At 41.9% G+C, this 18,523-nt stretch overlaps 1 protein-coding gene across 1 annotated transcript; it reads left to right on the forward strand.

Annotated features, from left to right (window-relative positions):
- Positions 1-6,132: 6,132 nt before the first annotated feature.
- LOC129817650 (transmembrane protein 151B-like) lies at positions 6,133-16,796 on the forward strand. Its single transcript, XM_055873102.1, has 2 exons — positions 6,133-6,983; positions 11,408-16,796. The coding sequence occupies exons 1-2, from the start codon at positions 6,897-6,899 to the stop codon at positions 12,857-12,859; spliced, it is 1,539 nt and encodes a 512-aa protein (XP_055729077.1). The 5' UTR covers positions 6,133-6,896; the 3' UTR covers positions 12,860-16,796.
- The last annotated feature ends 1,727 nt before the right edge of the window (positions 16,797-18,523 follow it).

Here is an 18,523-nt window from a genome sequence, read left to right on the forward strand (position 1 = left end):
CTGTTTTTGTCTGGATATGTGGATGGGGAATCCCCGAAGTGCGTATTATGCGCTTACATTACAACCACCCCCAACGCTGTGGAGTGTCCCTGGCTATTCAGGATAGGTTTGAACTACACTCCGCGTACCATACTTTCATTTGTGTTTCTTTGTAAACTAGTGTGTCACAATGTTCAAGTGAGTAAAGGCCATATGATAGGCCTAAAACAGCATAGCCTAGACCTGTACTCTAAATGTTGCAATATGGGGACATAACTTTTTGTAGATACAGTGCCTTCACAAAAGTATTCACACCCCTTGACTTTTTCAAAATGTTGTTGTGGTACAGCCTGAATTTAAAATGGATTAAATGTAGATATTTTTGGTCACTGGCCTACACACAACACCCCATAATGTCAAAGTGGAATTACGCTTTTAGAAAAATTCAAAGTCAATAAGTATTCAACCCCTTTGCTATGACAAGCCTAAATGCGTTAAGGAGTAAAAATGTGCTTAACAAGTCACATAATAAGTTGCATGGACTCACTGTGTGCAATAATAGTGTTTAACATGATTTTTGAATGACTACCTCATCCCTGTACCCCACACATACAATTAACTGTAAGGTCCCTCAGTCGAGCAGTGCATTTCAAACAGATTCAACTACAAAGAACAGGGAGGTTTTCCAATGACTTGCTAAGAAGGTAGATAGGTAAAAAAAAGAAACATTTATTGAATATCCTTTTGAGCATGGTGAAGTTATTAATTACTCTTTGGGTGATGCATCAATACACCCAGTCACTACAAAGATCTAGGCTTCCTTCTTTACTCAGTTGGAGGAGGGAAACTGCTCCGGGATTTCACCATGAGACCAATGGTGACTTTAAAACAGGTACAGAGTTTAATGGCTGTGATAGGAGAAAACTGAGGATGGATCAACAACATTGTAGTTACTCCACAATACTAATCTAATTGACCGAGTGAAAAGAAGGAAGCTTGTACAGAATAAAAATATTCCAAAGCATGCATCATGTTTGCAACAAGGCACAAAAGTAATACTGCAAAAAAAATGTGGCAAAGCAATTAACTTTTTGTCCTGATTACAAAGTCTTATGTTTGGGGCAAATACAATACATTCCTGACTACCACTGTCCATATTTTCAAACATAGTGGTGGCTGCATCATGTTACTGGTATGCTTGAAATCGTTAATGACTGGGGAGTTTTTCAGGATAAAAATGAAACGAAATGGAGCTAAGCACAGGCAAAATCCTAGAAGAAAACCTGGTTCAGTCTGCTTTCCATCAGACACTGGGAGATGAATTCTCCTTACAGCAGGACAATAACTTAAAACACAAGGCCAAATCTACACTGGAGTTACTTACCAAGAAGAAAGTGAAAGCTCCTGAGTGGCTGAGTTACAGTTTTGACTTAAATCTACTTGAAAATCTATGGCAAGACCTGAAAATGGTTGCCTAGCAATGACCAACAACCAATTTGACACAGCTTGAAGAATTTTGAAAATAATAAATGGGCAAATATTGTACAATCCAAGTGTGCAAAGCTCTTAGAGACTTACCCAGAAAGACTCACAGCTGTAATTACTGCCAAAGGGGATTCTAACATGTATTGACTCAGGGGTTTGAATACTTATGTATCACGCCTGCTCCCTCTCTGGCACTCAAGGGCGTCATGCTGCCCTTCATTACGCACACCTGTCACCATCATTACGTGCAGCTGCGCAAAATTGGACTCCATTACTTTGTTGATTACCCCTTCTATATCTGTCTGCTCCTCAGTTTGTTCCCGGTGTCAGCATTGATGTCGTTATTTTCCCCCTGTCCAGACGCTGTTCCTGTTCTGTTTCATGTCTGATGTTTATTAAATGTTCTCCCTGTTCCTGCTCCTCGTCTCCAGCGTCGATCCTCACACTTATGTAAATTAAATATTTCTGTGTTTCATTTTCAATACATTTGCAAACATTTCAAAAAACATGCTTTCACTTTGTCATAATGGGATAGTATGTGTAAATGGGTGAGGAAAAAAATGAATTTAATCCATTTTGAATTCAAGCTGAAACACAACAAAATGTTGAATAAGTCAAGAGGTATGGATACTTTCTGAAGGCACTGTATGATTAAGCATTCACAATAGGCCTAATACAAACATGGAAATACAACTGGTGGCCTATAGTATAGCCTACTAATGCTTACTCACTGTAAACACAACTTCAGTGGCCAATATAACCTACTAGGCTAATAATTATTCACTGTAAACATAATTTTAGTGGCCTATAGAAAAGCCTACTAATGCTTAAATCGCTGTAAACCCAACTGCAGGAGTTTCACAGCTGTTTTGAATCCAACCCCAAAAGGTATTTTTCACAGTTGGTGTTCAATATGTCTCCTGTAGGCTATTTCTCCTCTCTGGGGGGTGCTCTCTGATTTAGCTCATGGTATCACAATTTTAAAAAGAGGTATCATCTCATTTGTAGCCTTTTCTTGGAAACAAAAGAGAAAAATGTGTTCATGGGTGGACAGAGGGTAATAGTCTGAAATCTGCCAAAATGCCACACCATTCCATAAGAGTCAAACCTGACCGTAAATCCCTTTCCCCTTTTCAAATTAAGCCTAATATCAGTATGGCCATTAGGGGGCAGAATCAGCCATGTTATAGCAGATTATTTACCTTTGAGAGTTGATACCATGCTTTACAGCCTACAGTACAGGCGATAATACATTAGATGTTACATGTTTGACTACAGCATTACTGCAGAATTACTACAGCATTAACACAGCATTACTGCAGACTTACTGCAGACTTACTACAGCATTAGCACAGCATTACTGCGGACTTACTACAGCATTACTGCAGACTGACTACAGCATTACCACAGCATTACTGCAGAATTACTACACCCTTACTGCAGAATTACTACAGCATTACTGCAGAATTACTACAGCATTACTGCAGACTTACTACAGCATGACCACAGCATTACCGCGGACTTACTACAGACTTACTACAGCATTACTGCAGAATTACTACAGCATTACCACAACATTACTGCAGAATTACTACAGCATTACCACAGCATTACTGCAGCATTACTACAGCATTACTGCAAAATTACTACAGCATTACAGAAACACAGTGCTACAGAGGATTACTTGAATAATATTAACTATAGAAGGCCTAGTCTTGCCCATAGCATGAAAAGCTACTCAGCAGATTTTCTGTGCATTTCAACTTGCTGTCAAGAGCCGCTGTTGCATATTTTGGCCTGCAGTTAATGTCATTAATGTTCCAAGTGCAATCATATCTGGCCATGCTTTTTGAATGATTAGATACAGTTGAAGTCAAAAGTTTACATACACTTAGGTTACAGTCATTAAAACTCGTTTTTCAACCACTCCACAAATTTCTTGTTAACAAACTATAGTTTTGGCAAGTCGGATAGGACATCTACTTTGTGCATGACACAAGTAATTTTTCAATCAATTGTTTATAGACAGATTATTTCACTGTATCACAATTCCTGTGGGTCAGAAGTTTACACACACTAAGTTGACATACACTGCCTTTAAACAGCTTGGAAAATTCCAGAAAAGGATATCATGGCATTAGAAGCTTCTGATAGGCTAATTGACATCATTTGAGTCAATTGGAGGTGTACCTGTGGATGTATTTCAAGGCCTTCCTTCAAACTCAGTGCCTCTTTGCATGACATCATGGGAAAATCAAAAGAAATCAGCCAAGAAAAAAATTTGTAGACCTCCACAAGTCTGGTTCATCCTTGGGAGCAATTTCCAAATGCCTGAACGTACCACGTTCATCTGTACAAACAATAGTATGAAAGTATAAACCTCATGGGACCACGCAGCCATCATGCCACTCAGGAAGGAGACGTGTTCTGTCTCCTAAAGATGAACATACTTTGGTGCGAAAAGTGCAAATCAATCAAGGAACAACAGCAAAGGACCGTGTGAAGATGCTGGAGGAAACAGGTACAAAAGTATCAATATCCACAGTAAAACAAAGTCCTATATCGACATAACCTGAAAGGCCGCTCAGCAAGGAAGAAGCCATTGCTCCAAAACCGCCATAAAAAAGCCAGACTACGGATTGCAACTGCACATGAGGACAAAGATTGTACTTTTGGAGAAATGTCCTCTGGTCTGATAAAACAAAAATAGAAATGTTTGGACATAATGACCGTCGTTATGTTTGGAGGAAAAAGGGGGAGGTTTGCAAGCCGAAGAACACCATCCCAACCGTGAAGCACGGGGGTGCAGCATCATGTTGTGGGGGTGCTTTTCCACAGGAGGGACTGGTGCACTTCACAAAATAGATGGCATCATGAGGTAGGAAAATTATGTGGATATATCACATTTTTTACATTTTAGTCATTTAGCAGACGCTCTTATCCAGAGCGACTTACAGTAGAGTGCATACATTTTATTACTTTATTTTTTTTTTACATACTGAGACAAGGATATCCCTACCGGCCAATCCCTCCCTAACCCTTAACCCGGACGACACTATGCCAATTGTGCGTCGCCCCACGGACCTCCCGGTTGCGGCCGGCTGCGACAGAGCCTGGGCATGAACCCAGAGACTCTGGTGGCGCAGCTAGCACTGCGATGCAGTGCCCTAGACCACTGCGCCACCCGGGAGACATACCTCAAAAGATCTTAGCATCATCACTTTATAAGTATAAGATAACAATCAAGGGAAATCTCACATAATAAAAACAATCTGAATGGAACAACGGGATATGTTAGTTTGTCAAAACATGTTGTGTACTCTCTATTGAAGCAACATCTCAAGACATCAGTCACGAAGTTAAAGCTTGGTCGCAAATGGGTCTTCCAAATGTACAATGACCCCAAGCATAGTTCCAAAGTTGTGGCAAAATGGCTTAAGGACAGCAAAGTCAAGATATTGGAGTGGCCATCACAAATCCCTGACCTCAATCCCATAGAAGATTTGTGGGCAGAACTGAAAAAGCGTGTGTGAGCAAGGAGGCCTACAAACCTGACTCAGTTACACCAGCTCTGTCAGGAGGAATGGGGCAAAATTCATCAAACTTATTGTGGGAAGCTTGTGGAAGGCTACCCGAAGTTAAACAATTCAAAGGCAATGCTACCAAATACTAATTGAGTGTATGTAAACTTCTGACCCACTGGGAATGTGATGAAATAAATAAAAGCTTAAATAAATCATTCTCTCTACTATTATACTGACATTTCACATTCTTAAAATAAAGTAGTGATCCTAACTGACCAAAGACAGGACATTTTTACTAGGATTAAATGTCAGGAATTGTGAATAACTGAGTTTAAATGTATTTGGCTAAGGTGTATGTAAACTTCCGACTTCAACTGTACATTGATTATATCATGCTCACGTAATCACTGTGCCATCTAATAACATCACTTTGGGGTGAGCCATAAAACTGGCTAAGGTCAATTTGGCTTACTGGGAAAATCTTCACTGAGCCAAGGATCTTTTTCATTGAGTAGGCTATGGAGGTTTATACCAGTTCTGTCAATCAATTGGTCTTCATCAGTGGACAGTCAGACTATATCAGTTGGACTTTGAGTAAAATCTCTTAAATCAGAGGCCCACATCAGAAATGATTTGTTCACTTAGTGTCGTTATTCTCTAAAATGTATGAATGTATGTGTTTCTTGTGTTCGTGATACGGATGTGTGTGTGTGTGTGTGTGTGTGTGTGTGTGTGTGTGTGTGTGTGTGTGTGTGTGTGTGTGTGTGTGTGTGTGTGTGTGTGTGGGGGTGTTAATAGAATACAATCAAATCCATCAATCTCAATCAATCAGTTTGTGAAATATGACTAGGTTGTTCTGGCACAACAGTCTGCTTAAAATAGCACTTCAGTTTCCTTTTCACCTCATTTAACATCTGATTTACTTAACAAAATGCACATCTCAATAGGTGGTCCAGGTAAGTCATGACATAGCACAAGTAGTGGAATGGGGTGCTTGCTCCTGTTGTTCCTCAAGCAGGGGGGGGGGGGGGGGGGGGGGGGCAATGACATCACGACTTCCCATCAAACCAACTCCTTGAATGCCCTAGTCCTTGAAGTTTGTTTGCAGTTCTGTAAAAAAACAAAATTTTGCTCAACTTTTTTTGTACCGTTTATTGTGTGTAATTGACTGTATCTACAGGCCTACTTGGGATATCACTTTTCAACAGGAACAGTAAAAAACTTTCCTAATGACATGGAATGGGGAATAATCCACCCATACAGACAATTTCACTTATCCCTTCCCTGCAGAGACCAATGGACACTGAAGGGGAACCTTGCTATGCGCCGTCTACTGCATTCTCATCACAGATACCTGGACAGGATTGCAATCACCACGAGCACACACAGGCGGGCTCTTATATTTACATTTTGCCTATGCCATATCGTGTAGAATAGTCTACAGAGTATTTGTCTTTGTCCTATATAGCCCAGTAGTGCACTTGTTTTTTCATTTACTGAGGCTAATTTATGCAGCTGCCATGACCATTTTATCCTGACGGGGACTGACTAATGTCTTTACCATTTCCCACTACTCTATCGCAAGAGCCTTTCGGAAGCAACTGCATCAACGCGCAAAGGAAGGAGCCCGTTGTTTTCTACCGCGGACATATGAACTCAAGACATTACACTTTGGATATAGGCTGCCCGTAGCCATGCAACGGCACCTCACATCAAAGATTCTGTGGGGGAGAAGATGCTGCTTTGAAACTGGATCATTGTTAACAATGATGTAGAGGTTCCTTCCGGCTAAATCGGGTTGGATGATGTAGCTCGCGATAGGTTTGCTGGCGAGTTTACGTTGCACTGTGATTTGAACCTCAGTTTTCCTAAGGTGATCCATGTCCCTGTGTTATTGCCTTTGTCAACATGTCCCCAGCATCGGCTGCCACGGCTAGTGAGAGCAGCACCACTACCGTTCCAGAGGAGGACACAGAGGAGAGCCCCCGCGACGAGGTGAGAGAAGAGAACCGCTTTGTATACCTTCAATTTTGCGCCCTCGGCTGCACTGGAGCTGCTAGGCGAATCGTGCAATTGGCAAAATAGTTCATATTCATATCACAGCTAAATCACCCATAACCTGAGCCCTAATCTGATTCAGAGATAGCGGCTCAATTACCCATTTATAATAAACGCATTACGCGCTGCAGCTGCACCAATACGGTTTTTACCGTTTATCATGTAAATTATAAATAGCCTATAGTTTTGACCATATTATTCATTCAATATGTTGTGTTAGCTGTGCGTGAGTTTGCGCTGGTTTTTGTCTCCATCCCCGTTATGTGGTCCCTTTCTGGTGGGTATCAACACGATTGACAGCCCCCTGTCTGAGGGGATATCGTAATGACAGGCTATAGGCCTATACTCCTGTCAAGGCAAGGGATTATTAAAGCCTTTAAATATGCATTTATACAGCAATAGTAACATTCTGGATGCATTTCAAACTATTATTATTTGTAATTGCTACAATGAACCCTTGTTGTTTTTATAGTGTCATTCTGATCAGGGAACACGATTGTATACATTTTGTTAGCTGCTGGCGGGTTATATTTTGAGGATTTAATAGGGTTTATTATCAGTTGATAGGATGTCACTAACCATTTTAATGTATTCATTCGCTTACATTCATAATTCCTGTTACACTTCTGGATTAAACATAAGACTGAAGAGCTGACAATTCCAATCAAGTAGTAGGTTTAAGTATCAATATGTGCTAATGTTGAGTCAAACTTTTGTTTTAGTTGGGCATCTCTTCCATTAGCCTTTCTATTACACTAAAGGATTTTTATATACCACAGAGCCAGTCTTAACAAGAGAGAAGTGTCAGCTTGACAGAAACTCAATTGGGGGTAATTCCACGGTAACATAGTGATGCTGAGACTCCGATTTTTCACTTTCAAATGTATGTAAAACAAAAACCAATGATTGCGAAATTAAACAATAAATACAACTCTATGCACAAGGACTACCTTCAACAATTTCCACTGAACATTTTACAAAAACACAATTTACTTGAAGAACAGTGCAGATGCAAAGTTTGGTAACAGAATGAGGGTTTGTGCTGTTGATGCCACCATTCTGTTACCAAACTTTGCATGTGCAACGTTCTCGAAATTTCACGAAATGGTTGTTTTATAACGTAATGTAGCCTATAAAAATAGGTCATTTACAAGTGGAAACGCCATGTCACAGGTAGTGTGAATGAAAGCCTGTCAATCTGACAGTGTGAACCCAGAGGAACCCTAAAGTAATTGGGTAGAAAGTGGGACACTTCTTTAACACCCTCACTTTGTGCTTCATCAACACCATTTGTTGAACACACCTCTGGTGAAAATCAGACCACCTGAGAGTGTCATCATTATGGCTGTTTTCAGCTCCTACAAAAGTCATTATGAAGTAGGCATTATCCACAAAGACATTATCCATGAAGTAGGCATTATCCACACACACAGCAAGACAATCATTTTTCATATCATTATTTCATTGTATAGTATTAATTCAGCTGCCTCCACATTGTTGATAATTAATTGCCTGGTGCATTTTCCCTAGCTTTTTCAATCAGCTTTTATCAAATGAAGCTTAAAATGTCAGATGCAATGACTGCAATGCTTTCCTAATAAAAAATATTCATCAAGTTACATCTAGAATTGACTGAGAAATGGCTGTACCTGCTATCCTGCTTTCCACTAAGGTTTCCCAAACACTCTATAGCCTGTTTCTGCATTGTTGAGGCAAATGGTCATGATGAATATACGATGTATTGATTTTTGCTATGCATGATATACATCAGATCAGAATAGATCATCAGACCAGATGGTATCTTTCCTCAGGCACCCCGAGATGCTCAGAGCTTGAACATATCCTACTGCCATAGGTAAGGGCAGGCATGCTGTATAACACAATGTGAAACATTATCTGTTGGACACCAGGCAAATACAAAAAAATAGTAGAAGAAATAAAAGTATTTCCTTCAAATTAAAAGTCTAAAAGAAAATGTAGTGCAATATCCACTGTGCAAATACAATGTGTATCCCTTCAAAACTGTAAAATGTTAGATGAGTACCAAAGGACACCCCGATCCTCTACAATCAATCATGATCTCATGTCATCCTGCTTAAACTCATATTACTTTATGCTCAATTCAAAAAGAGTGCACAACAGCTCCATGCAACAAGAGCTGGAAAGTGTGTTATGTTAGATTGATTACGGTGCTGGCTAGAGTTTATCCACTGCCAGTGAGTGAATAATATTCCATTGCAGTAGCATATCAACAGAAGGGGAAGTTCAGTGCTAAGCCCTCTGCCCTGTGGGGCGTTGTGTTGACAGGGGGCACGGGGACCATGTCATGTGACAAGGTAGGGGGAGGATAATTATGGAGAAGGAACATCTATTATTTACTCAGTGCTGTCATGTTAGGAGCACGGCTTGCTCATGTGTTTTTCTGCTCACGACATATCAGAGAAGGTCTTCTGTAAAAACCTCAAATACAGTTTGGCGAAACCTGTATTTAAATCCCCAAAAAGGTTGTCTATACAGTATTATCCTGTATTATACACTGGGTGGTTCGAGCCCTGAATGCTGATTGACTGAAAGCTGTGGTATATCGTATACCATAAGTATGACAAAATATTTATTTTTACTGTTCTAATTACATTGGTAACCAGTTTATAATAGCAATAAGGCACCTTAGGGTTTGTGTTATAATATATACCACGGTTAAGGTCTGTATTCAGGCACTCTGTTGCTTCGTGCATGAGAACCACACCCCCTCGTGCCTTGTTGCATAAATAACCTATGCAACGAAAGATAACCATTGAAGCATGATGCCTCCTCTTCATAGCTGATTGCAATGTCCTGCCTACCCTCTGTAGGCTACTGTTTAGTTCCAACAAATTAATCCACTGCCAAAAGTATCACCCCATGATGTCCAGGCAGCGAGCCTCCTGTACTATGTACCATTAAGCCAATCAATCTCTGCCCCCTGTGTGATGACTGATATGCAAATGTAGGAATGAACTGCGCTATAATCCAACCATCCTGAGGCTTTTGGATCCCTTGCCAAGTGTGTAGGCAGGCTGCACTCCCATAAGGCGTGACCAGCTCCTGATGCAGGCACTGGGGCTTGCGGTGCCCTGGGGTAGAAAAGATACCAGCAGCTTCATTGTGCCTGGATGAAATGGCTGCATGATTTCTTCTGGATGGTTTGCTCTCTTAACGGTTCACAATTTTGGAATCCAAAGTGTTAGATATCTGTTTAAATAAATACTATTTATATGAGTAAAACATTATTTTGTAGTTAATATAGCTAATTTCACTTTTATTATGCTACTGTATATTTGATCAGAAGACTCCTATATCCACATACATAGGGCCATAAACTGGGAGTGCTTCACACTCACTTGAAGTTGCTGGTAGCTTCTCCACGTGGTAGTGGATGTAGGCCATGCGGTACTCGGTTAGCACGCGCAGCGGCCAGGAGAAGGTGAAGGCGCCAGCCGTCTAGAACATGTACCGGGGCAGGTGGTCCGGATCCGAGAAGGCAATCATGTACTCCTTAAAGTCTACATTCTTCAGGTGCATTCCCTCGCGGGCCTCCATGTAGTCGTCCAGGCCCTCATTCTCAGTGAAGAAGCGGGCCCGCTGAGTCAGGTAGGCGTTCTCCGACTCCACGTTGGCAAAGCTAAAGCACTTGGTGAACCTCAGCTTGGTGACAGGGAAGCAGTCTAGGCCCTGCAGCTGCTTGGATATGTCCTTCACACCGCAGTTGCTGTAGTCGAACTCCGCCTCGGCCACATGCGTGTTGACGCGCTCGTGGTACACCTGCGTGGTGGTGTATGCGTCTCCGTTACGGTAGCGTGTTACCTGTCGCGTCCGCCGCACAAACTGGTAGCTGATGGCCTTCCACCAGATGCAGGGCGTGGCCTGCTGCATGCGCCCAACACGCTCTCCCACACTCTCCACGTTCACCTTGTGCTGTAGCTGGTTGTGGGTGTGGCAGTGCCAGCATGGCGACAAACGCATTAAATGTTTTCTCAATTGCCTGGAATGGAAACAAGCAGATTCTCATGAAAAGGTTGAGAGTTCAGATGGAGTGTGTGAGCCGTTTGATCTTAACAAGCAAAGACATGATCAAGCGGCTCCCTGCTCAGGAATAAGATATGTTAATGCATTTAGAATGCTGACTATTTCTCTAAATATTTAATGTGTCGCAAAGAGCAGATGCTTTTGGTGTTTCTATAGAGTTATTTCAAAGATAGCTATTAAAAAATCCATTGATTCATTCTCATCAGGTATTTGAAATGTATTTTGTCCACAATGCTTGCAGGTATGTGTTCACAGACTCAGATTGGTATTTTCTCTCTCTGTTTCCCTCTGTGCAGCAGCGGCCCCTGAAGCAGTCGCTCAGTAAATCCCTGTGCAGGGAGAGCCACTGGAAATGCCTGATCCTGTCCCTGCTCATGTACGGCTGCGTGGGGGCCATGACCTGGTGCCACGTGACCAAGGTGACGCGCCTGTCCTTCGACAGTGCCTACAAGGTCAAGTCCATGATGTACCACGAAAGCCCCTGCTCCAACGGTTACATCTACATCCCTGTGGCCTTCATGGTCATGCTCTACGTGGTCTACCTGGTGGAGTGCTGGCACTGCCACACCCACAACCAGCTACAGCACAAGGTGAACGTGGAGAGTGTGGGAGAGCGTGTTGGGCGCATGCAGCAGGCCACGCCCTGCATCTGGTGGAAGGCCATCAGCTACCACTATGTGCGGCGGACGCGACAGGTAACACGCTACCGTAACGGAGACGCATACACCACCACGCAGGTGTACCACGAGCGCGTCAACACGCATGTGGCCGAGGCGGAGTTCGACTACAGCAACTGCGGTGTGAAGGACATATCCAAGCAGCTGCAGGGCCTAGACTGCTTCCCTGTCACCAAGCTGAGGTTCACCAAGTGCTTTAGCTTCGCCAACGTGGAGTCGGAGAACGCCTACCTGACTCAGCGGGCCCGCTTCTTCACTGAGAATGAGGGCCTGGACGACTACATGGAGGCCCGCGAGGGAATGCACCTGAAGAATGTAGACTTTAAGGAGTACATGATTGCCTTCTCGGATCCGGACCACCTGCCCTGGTACGTGTCCAACTACGTGTTCTGGACGGCCGCCGCCTTCACCTTCTCCTGGCCGCTGCGCGTGCTAACCGAGTACCGCACGGCCTACGTCCACTACCACGTGGAGAAGCTGTTCGGCTTCGACTATGTCCCTGTCACGCCATCTGAGGAGCGACCATACTGCCACCACATCCCTCGGGTCAACACCATCGACAGCACCGAGTTGGAGTGGCACATCCGCTCCAACCAGCAGCTGGTGCCCAGCTATTCAGAGGCTGTACTCATGGACCTGGCTCAGCTCTCGTCAGGTGGCGGTGGCAATGCCAACACCTACTCAGTGTGCGGCGGCTACGGCAGCTACCGGCAGAACTGCGAGCGCTGCCACCGCACCATCAGCAGCTCGTCCATCTTCTCACGCAGCGCCCTGAGCATCTGCACTGGGACTAGCCCACGCATCCCCTTCAGCGGCAGCCGCTTCTCGCTGTCGCGGCTGTACGGATCGCGGCGCAGCTGCCTGTGGCGGAGCAGCGGCAGCCTCAATGAGACATCGTGCCCCACAGAGAGTACGCGCTGCCTGACGCCGTCGGGCCAGCTGACTAGCGAGGAGAATCCGCCGGACTACCAGGACGCGCTCTACTTCCCTGTGCTCATCGTGCACCGCAATGAGGGCTGCCTGAACCACTCGCTGCACAGGAACGGATCCTGCGTGGAGACCTCTATATGACCCAGCGCTGGGCCTCCCAGTCCAGACCTGAACAAGGAATGTAATGTTACTGTCCTTTCTCTGGGAGGACACTGACTGGATAATGAACCTTCCTTTTGGATCTTTGTTTTTCTTCAATAGACCACAGAACACATGACACACCAGTGGCATTCCGGAACCCTTCCAGACCTCTTCCAGCACTGTTTATCAAAGACAGTACTGAGTTAAATGCACATTTTGAATGCTCACTCCAACTTTTCATTAACTTCCTTTGCAGCCCAGCTCATCTCACATGAGATGCCCTCCAGTGATATGTTCATCATAGTAAGTAATAGACTATGTAACTATCTCAAAGCATGTATGAAAAAAACACATTCATAGGCAAAATCAGACAGTCTGCGACAAATGGACATAATGATCTGAGAATGATATTTGGAAGGACATATGTTGCGCGGAATGCACACCACCACCACCATTCTGGACCAATCACAATGCTCTGTTCATATCAGTTTGAGTTTCCTTAACCAAAGTGTCATGTTAGCTTCCACACTATCTATAAATAGAGAACATGAAAAAGCTAGGTACACTAACAGACATTTGGCCCGAGAATAAACTCCACCTTAAATCGTAGTGCATTTTGCTGTTGTCATAACCAGGTAGCAAAGAACTTCAATTGGAACATCTGTTTTCGAAGTTGGATAAAATGTGTTATTTTGTAAGAGTCTTAGAAGGGATGTCTTGTGACTGAAAATCCCCAACACAGCTCAAGACAGCTCAACGGTAGAGGCCTCCAACACAGCTCGACTAGAGACCTTCATTGGAGATGACTCATAAGTGGGGCATGAGTTTAAGGAACATAAACATGATTTATTCAAGCCTTAGAGAGCAATTTGGAGATGGGAAGGAAAACCATGACGCCACATTAAATAATTGAGAGCAAGAAAAGTTTAAAACATCTAACATATTTTTCTAGTAAATGCATTACTGGATATTTTAAATTATGTTGCAGATATCAAAGTAAATTCATACAGTCTATAATTAGTTCCCATCTAGCTCATGGTTCGCAATGAAAAGCCTTAGACGCAGATCTACATTTTTTATTAAAACATTACAATTTGGGGCTATATGATGGTGTAGTTGTTTGTTTTGAGGCCAACAAGAGATCTTTTTACGGAATTAATGTTCTTTCATGATGATGATGATGATGTGAGATACAGCAGTTACAACATCCAGTTAATTAGCAACGGGAATCAAATATCACAGGATGCAATAACATTCCCACTTCCTGACCCTCTAAATATAGTAACATAGTCAGATACATGAATAATTTAGATCAGGAGGACTAAATGGTACAAATACTTCAAACTGAATCCATGAGAGAAGTCTTTTATCGCATTATTTTCCTTACTGTCAATATTACTGTGTCACTCTTCACTACATGTTAATGCATTTCTGATTGACTAATACATATAACATCAATGTGATTATATCATGTCAGCTCAGCTGTCAATAATAACCTCAGCATTGCATATCTCCTATTTCCAATTAATATTTGAACACAAAATTATTATTAATTACTATATGAACAATAATTTCCTTCAAACTACCTCTTCTTTGTTTTCGTGATTTAAGTGCCTGACTGTGGGTGCTTTAAAGTTTGGCTTAAAATCACACCTAAACCACATAGCACACCTACCCATTCATCCAAAACTACACCTAAACCACATAGCTCACCTACCCATTCATCCAACCAACCAACCAACCAACCAACCAACCAACCAACCAACCAGAAATACAAATGCAGCAACAGAGCAACTCAACTTTCACTGCATCTCTTCTAGGTAGCAATATACTGATGAGACAGGACATTTAATTGAGGCTGGCACCAATGATCAGGCCTTGAAAACTTCAAGATGTGCTTTGTCTATTGTCAGAAAAAGTAGGTTTAAAAGCAGGACCACGTGCTGACTCTGATGATGCCTATCAGAAACAGCCAGACAGCCATCGCAGAGACCCAAAATAGACTGAGGGCTGTGTTCAAACACTGATAATGTCAGCTTTAATAATAAACCAGGAGGATTTTTGAAGATCTGAGAATAAACATGATAACAACTGATCAAATGTTCTATGTACTAATGGCTTATTTCCACTAGCAAAGTTTCAAAGCAAGGCAAGGTAAATAATATTTTAAAATAAGTTCAATAAATGTGTAGAATTCACACCTAGGACCAATCACTTATAAAGTACACAGAAAGGTTGCCCAGCTCATGAAGTGAAAAATCCAACCCACTTCCCCCAGTCCACTGAAATATACACACACATTTTGTAAATAACTCTTTAAATGGTTTTGAAGGTAGCGGTCAAAGGGCTTTGTTGCTGTGATCAAACTAAAGCTAACCCTAGGAGCTGGAGTCAATATGGCCCGGGATAAGAGCTAAGCTGACAGCTAGCCAGTCACTTCTGGCCCAGAGGCCTCTGCTATTTAATAGAAAACAACTCTGATGAATTCAGGGTGACGGCAGAGCTCAGTAATCTATGCCCAGGACTCACACTTACAATTCACACATTGTTATTAGATCTATATACACAAAGGATAGATAGGCCTTTCTCCATTTTATGTATCCTGCTGACCTCAGATTCTCACAGCAGAAATGACTAGAATTATTGACTGATGTGGATATGTGATTGAATTGACTGTAAACATTTGATTGACCACTTAATAATCTAATGCTGTCAAAGATAAACTCATTCTGCTCATTTTGAAAAAAACATACACCTATTTTGTGAAATCCGGTGATCATCCCATGAACAAAAATTGCATTAACAATATACTGGTAGATCTCTTGCAGAAAGTGTAATAGCATTTCTTTCTCTTGATGCGTTTCTTCCTTGCACCCTACTACCTTTATAACGTCACTTGCCACTGGCCATTTTCGGGAACTAGATGCGACGCAATTAAAGGAAGTTGGTCCACCTCAATCCCATTTTCTCGACAACAAACCAAAAACACTTCATCTATACAATAAAGCAGCCAACAAAAAATACACACCAGTCATAACCATAAGACACAGAGTCCTGTCTGGTTAGTTGTGGCTCACCTCATCTAAAGCGCATCTATGCAACCCCGATAACCAACTCAGGAGTGTAGTCAGGATATCCACCTTACATTTGTCATAAATTCTACCCCTTAACCTTTTCTTATTATCCGTGTCAGCTGACTTGACAGTGCCGTTTGATTTGTTTTCCAGATAGGAGGCTATGAGGATGCACTTAAGTGCCCATATTCACAGTCTCAGAGTAGGAGTGCTGATATAGAATAATTTTTGCCTTTAGATCATAATGAAAAAGGGGAGACCTGATCCTAGATCAACACTTCTTGGTGTAGGTCTGCTCTGCAGTTTCTTAAAGTGTCAGAGGCTTTGACCATGTGTATCAGCTGAAATGAATGGTGTCCTTTATGGTGTTTTAATCACAGCATGTGATGCAGCTCTGTAACCATACTGATGCTCCTATAGCAGATGATGGAAGGAAGGTTATTCTAGCCTAGCTGGAGGTCACACACGTCATGGGAAGCACAGTTCACTCAGTCACAGAATGCCCTCTTTTTCATTAGAAGACTTTCAGAGTTTTGATGAGCTCTCTTTGTTTAGATCACTTCTATTATGTCTGAGATGGGTTGAAGTTTGGAAACAACAGATAGTGAAGAGTTTTAGATTTCAACAATGGTCAAAAAAAGATAGTGATACCGGCATTATATTACCAACATTTACATTACAGACTCAATAGTCCATTGCTCACTGACCAGCCTCTCACTAATAAAAAAAAAGTTCAGTTAATGTAGATAAAACAGTTATATCAGATGGCTTCACTGTGATATGTAATTGTGTACAAATAAAAGTGTTTAACAGTGCTATGTTTACTAACCATAAAACAATAAATAGTATACAAGTACAGAAAACCAAGGTTATCAAACTGAGTTTTTTAGTGACAATTCAGAAAACTGAAAATCTTTTCCTACCAGACTGTTGACTTCAAACCCTTTATAATAATGTAACATAGAACTAGGCTTGCAAAATTCCGTTAACTTTCCCCAAAATCCCGGTTGGTAGATTCCCAGAAACAGGAGGGCATAACCAGGAAATCCTGAATCTTCCAACCAGGATTTCTGAAAAACCTGGGAATTTTGAGAAAGTTAGCAGAATTTTGCAACCCTACATGGAACCCTTTATTGTGTGTACAAAGTGGAGTAATACCTTATAATACTGTATGTACTCTCACACCCAGAATGCTTTTGGGGCTCCTCTTTTTATAATGTTGTATAATTTTGTGGCTTAAAACAGGATTGCAGGAGAACGATTTTGTACTGTAAGTAATACAGAGATTGTAGGTTAGGACTGTTGTCGTGTTTCTTGTGCTTAGTCGATTGTTTCACCAATAAATGCATAAAATGTGGTGTTTTATTCACAAACACTGCTAATCCTCAAATGTACTCGACAACAGGGAAGTGTTTCGGGTTTGCAGATCAACAATCGACACATTTCTATATAAAATGGTGTTGTACAAGGAAAATGAATCTTGTAAATACAGTACAATTTCAATTGCAGACCCTGCGGCCAATCTGATGCTGTATGAGCTATACACTTACTTTGCAATGGCAGAGCACTGTTGATTCTTTCCTTCGACGTTATTGATTCGTTGTAACACTCTTTCTTGATAGGGGAAAGGCTGGAAGAGATTACACATTTTTGTATGGAGGTCAAAGCCGCAGATTTGAGTGCAGACAACCTTTTACATAAGGAAGCCAACCGCTGACCTATTTGATCAATATTCCACTATCTTAGACTGTCATTCAGGCTAGTTACATGGGTTACGTCCCAAATGGCACCCTATTTCCTATGTAGTGCTCTACTTTCAAACATATCCTTCTGGGTTTGCAGATCTATGTGTTCTGGGCCTTGGTCAAAAGTAGTACACTCTCTAGGGAATAGGGTGCCATTTGAGACACACCTATTGTTAAGTTTATTCTGATCATACTGAGAACATTGCCCTGCCTGCATTATTCTTACTCTCTCAATGTCATAGATTGCTGGTCCTTGCAGCAAGATCTACAGTCAGGAAACATGTTTTGTACTGCCTAGGTAAGGTGTATCACAGGTTGAGTGTGTGACTACTAAATAATAAATATAGGGGAAAACTGCAAGTTTGCATGTACAGTTGAAGTCGGAAGTTTACATACACCTTAGCCAAATACATTTAAACTCAGTTTTTCACAATTCCTGATTTAATCCTAGTAAAAATTCCCTGTCTTAGGTCAGTTAGGATCACCACTTTATTTTAATAATGTGAAATGTCAGTATAATAGTATAGAGAATTATTTATTTCAGCTTTTATTTATTTCATCACATTCCCAGTGGGTCAGAAGTTTACATACACTCAATTAGTACTTGGTAGCATTTCCTTTAAATTGTTTAACGTTTTGGGTAGCCTTCCACAAGCTTCCCACAATAAGTTGGGTGAATTTTGGCCCATTCCTCCTGACAAAGCTGGTGTAACTAGTCAGGTTTGTAGGCCTCCTTGCTCACACACGCTTTTTCAGTTCTGCCCACACATTTTCTATAGGATTGAGGTCAGGGCTTTGTGATGGCCACACCAATACCTTGACTTTGTTGTCCTTGAGCCATTTTG

This window comes from Salvelinus fontinalis, chromosome 20 (genome assembly GCF_029448725.1).
Source record: "Salvelinus fontinalis isolate EN_2023a chromosome 20, ASM2944872v1, whole genome shotgun sequence".
In the NCBI taxonomy this organism is placed as follows: Eukaryota; Metazoa; Chordata; class Actinopteri; order Salmoniformes; family Salmonidae; genus Salvelinus; species Salvelinus fontinalis.

Excerpts from the sequence above, each read along its gene's own strand:
- LOC129817650 (XM_055873102.1), top strand. The coding sequence starts at position 6,897 with ATGTCCCCAGCATCGGCTGCCACGGCTAGTGAGAGCAGCACCACTACC. Across the intron at positions 6,984-11,407 it reads AGGAGAGCCCCCGCGACGAG|CAGCGGCCCCTGAAGCAGTC; the intron begins GTGAGAGAAGAG and ends CCCTCTGTGCAG.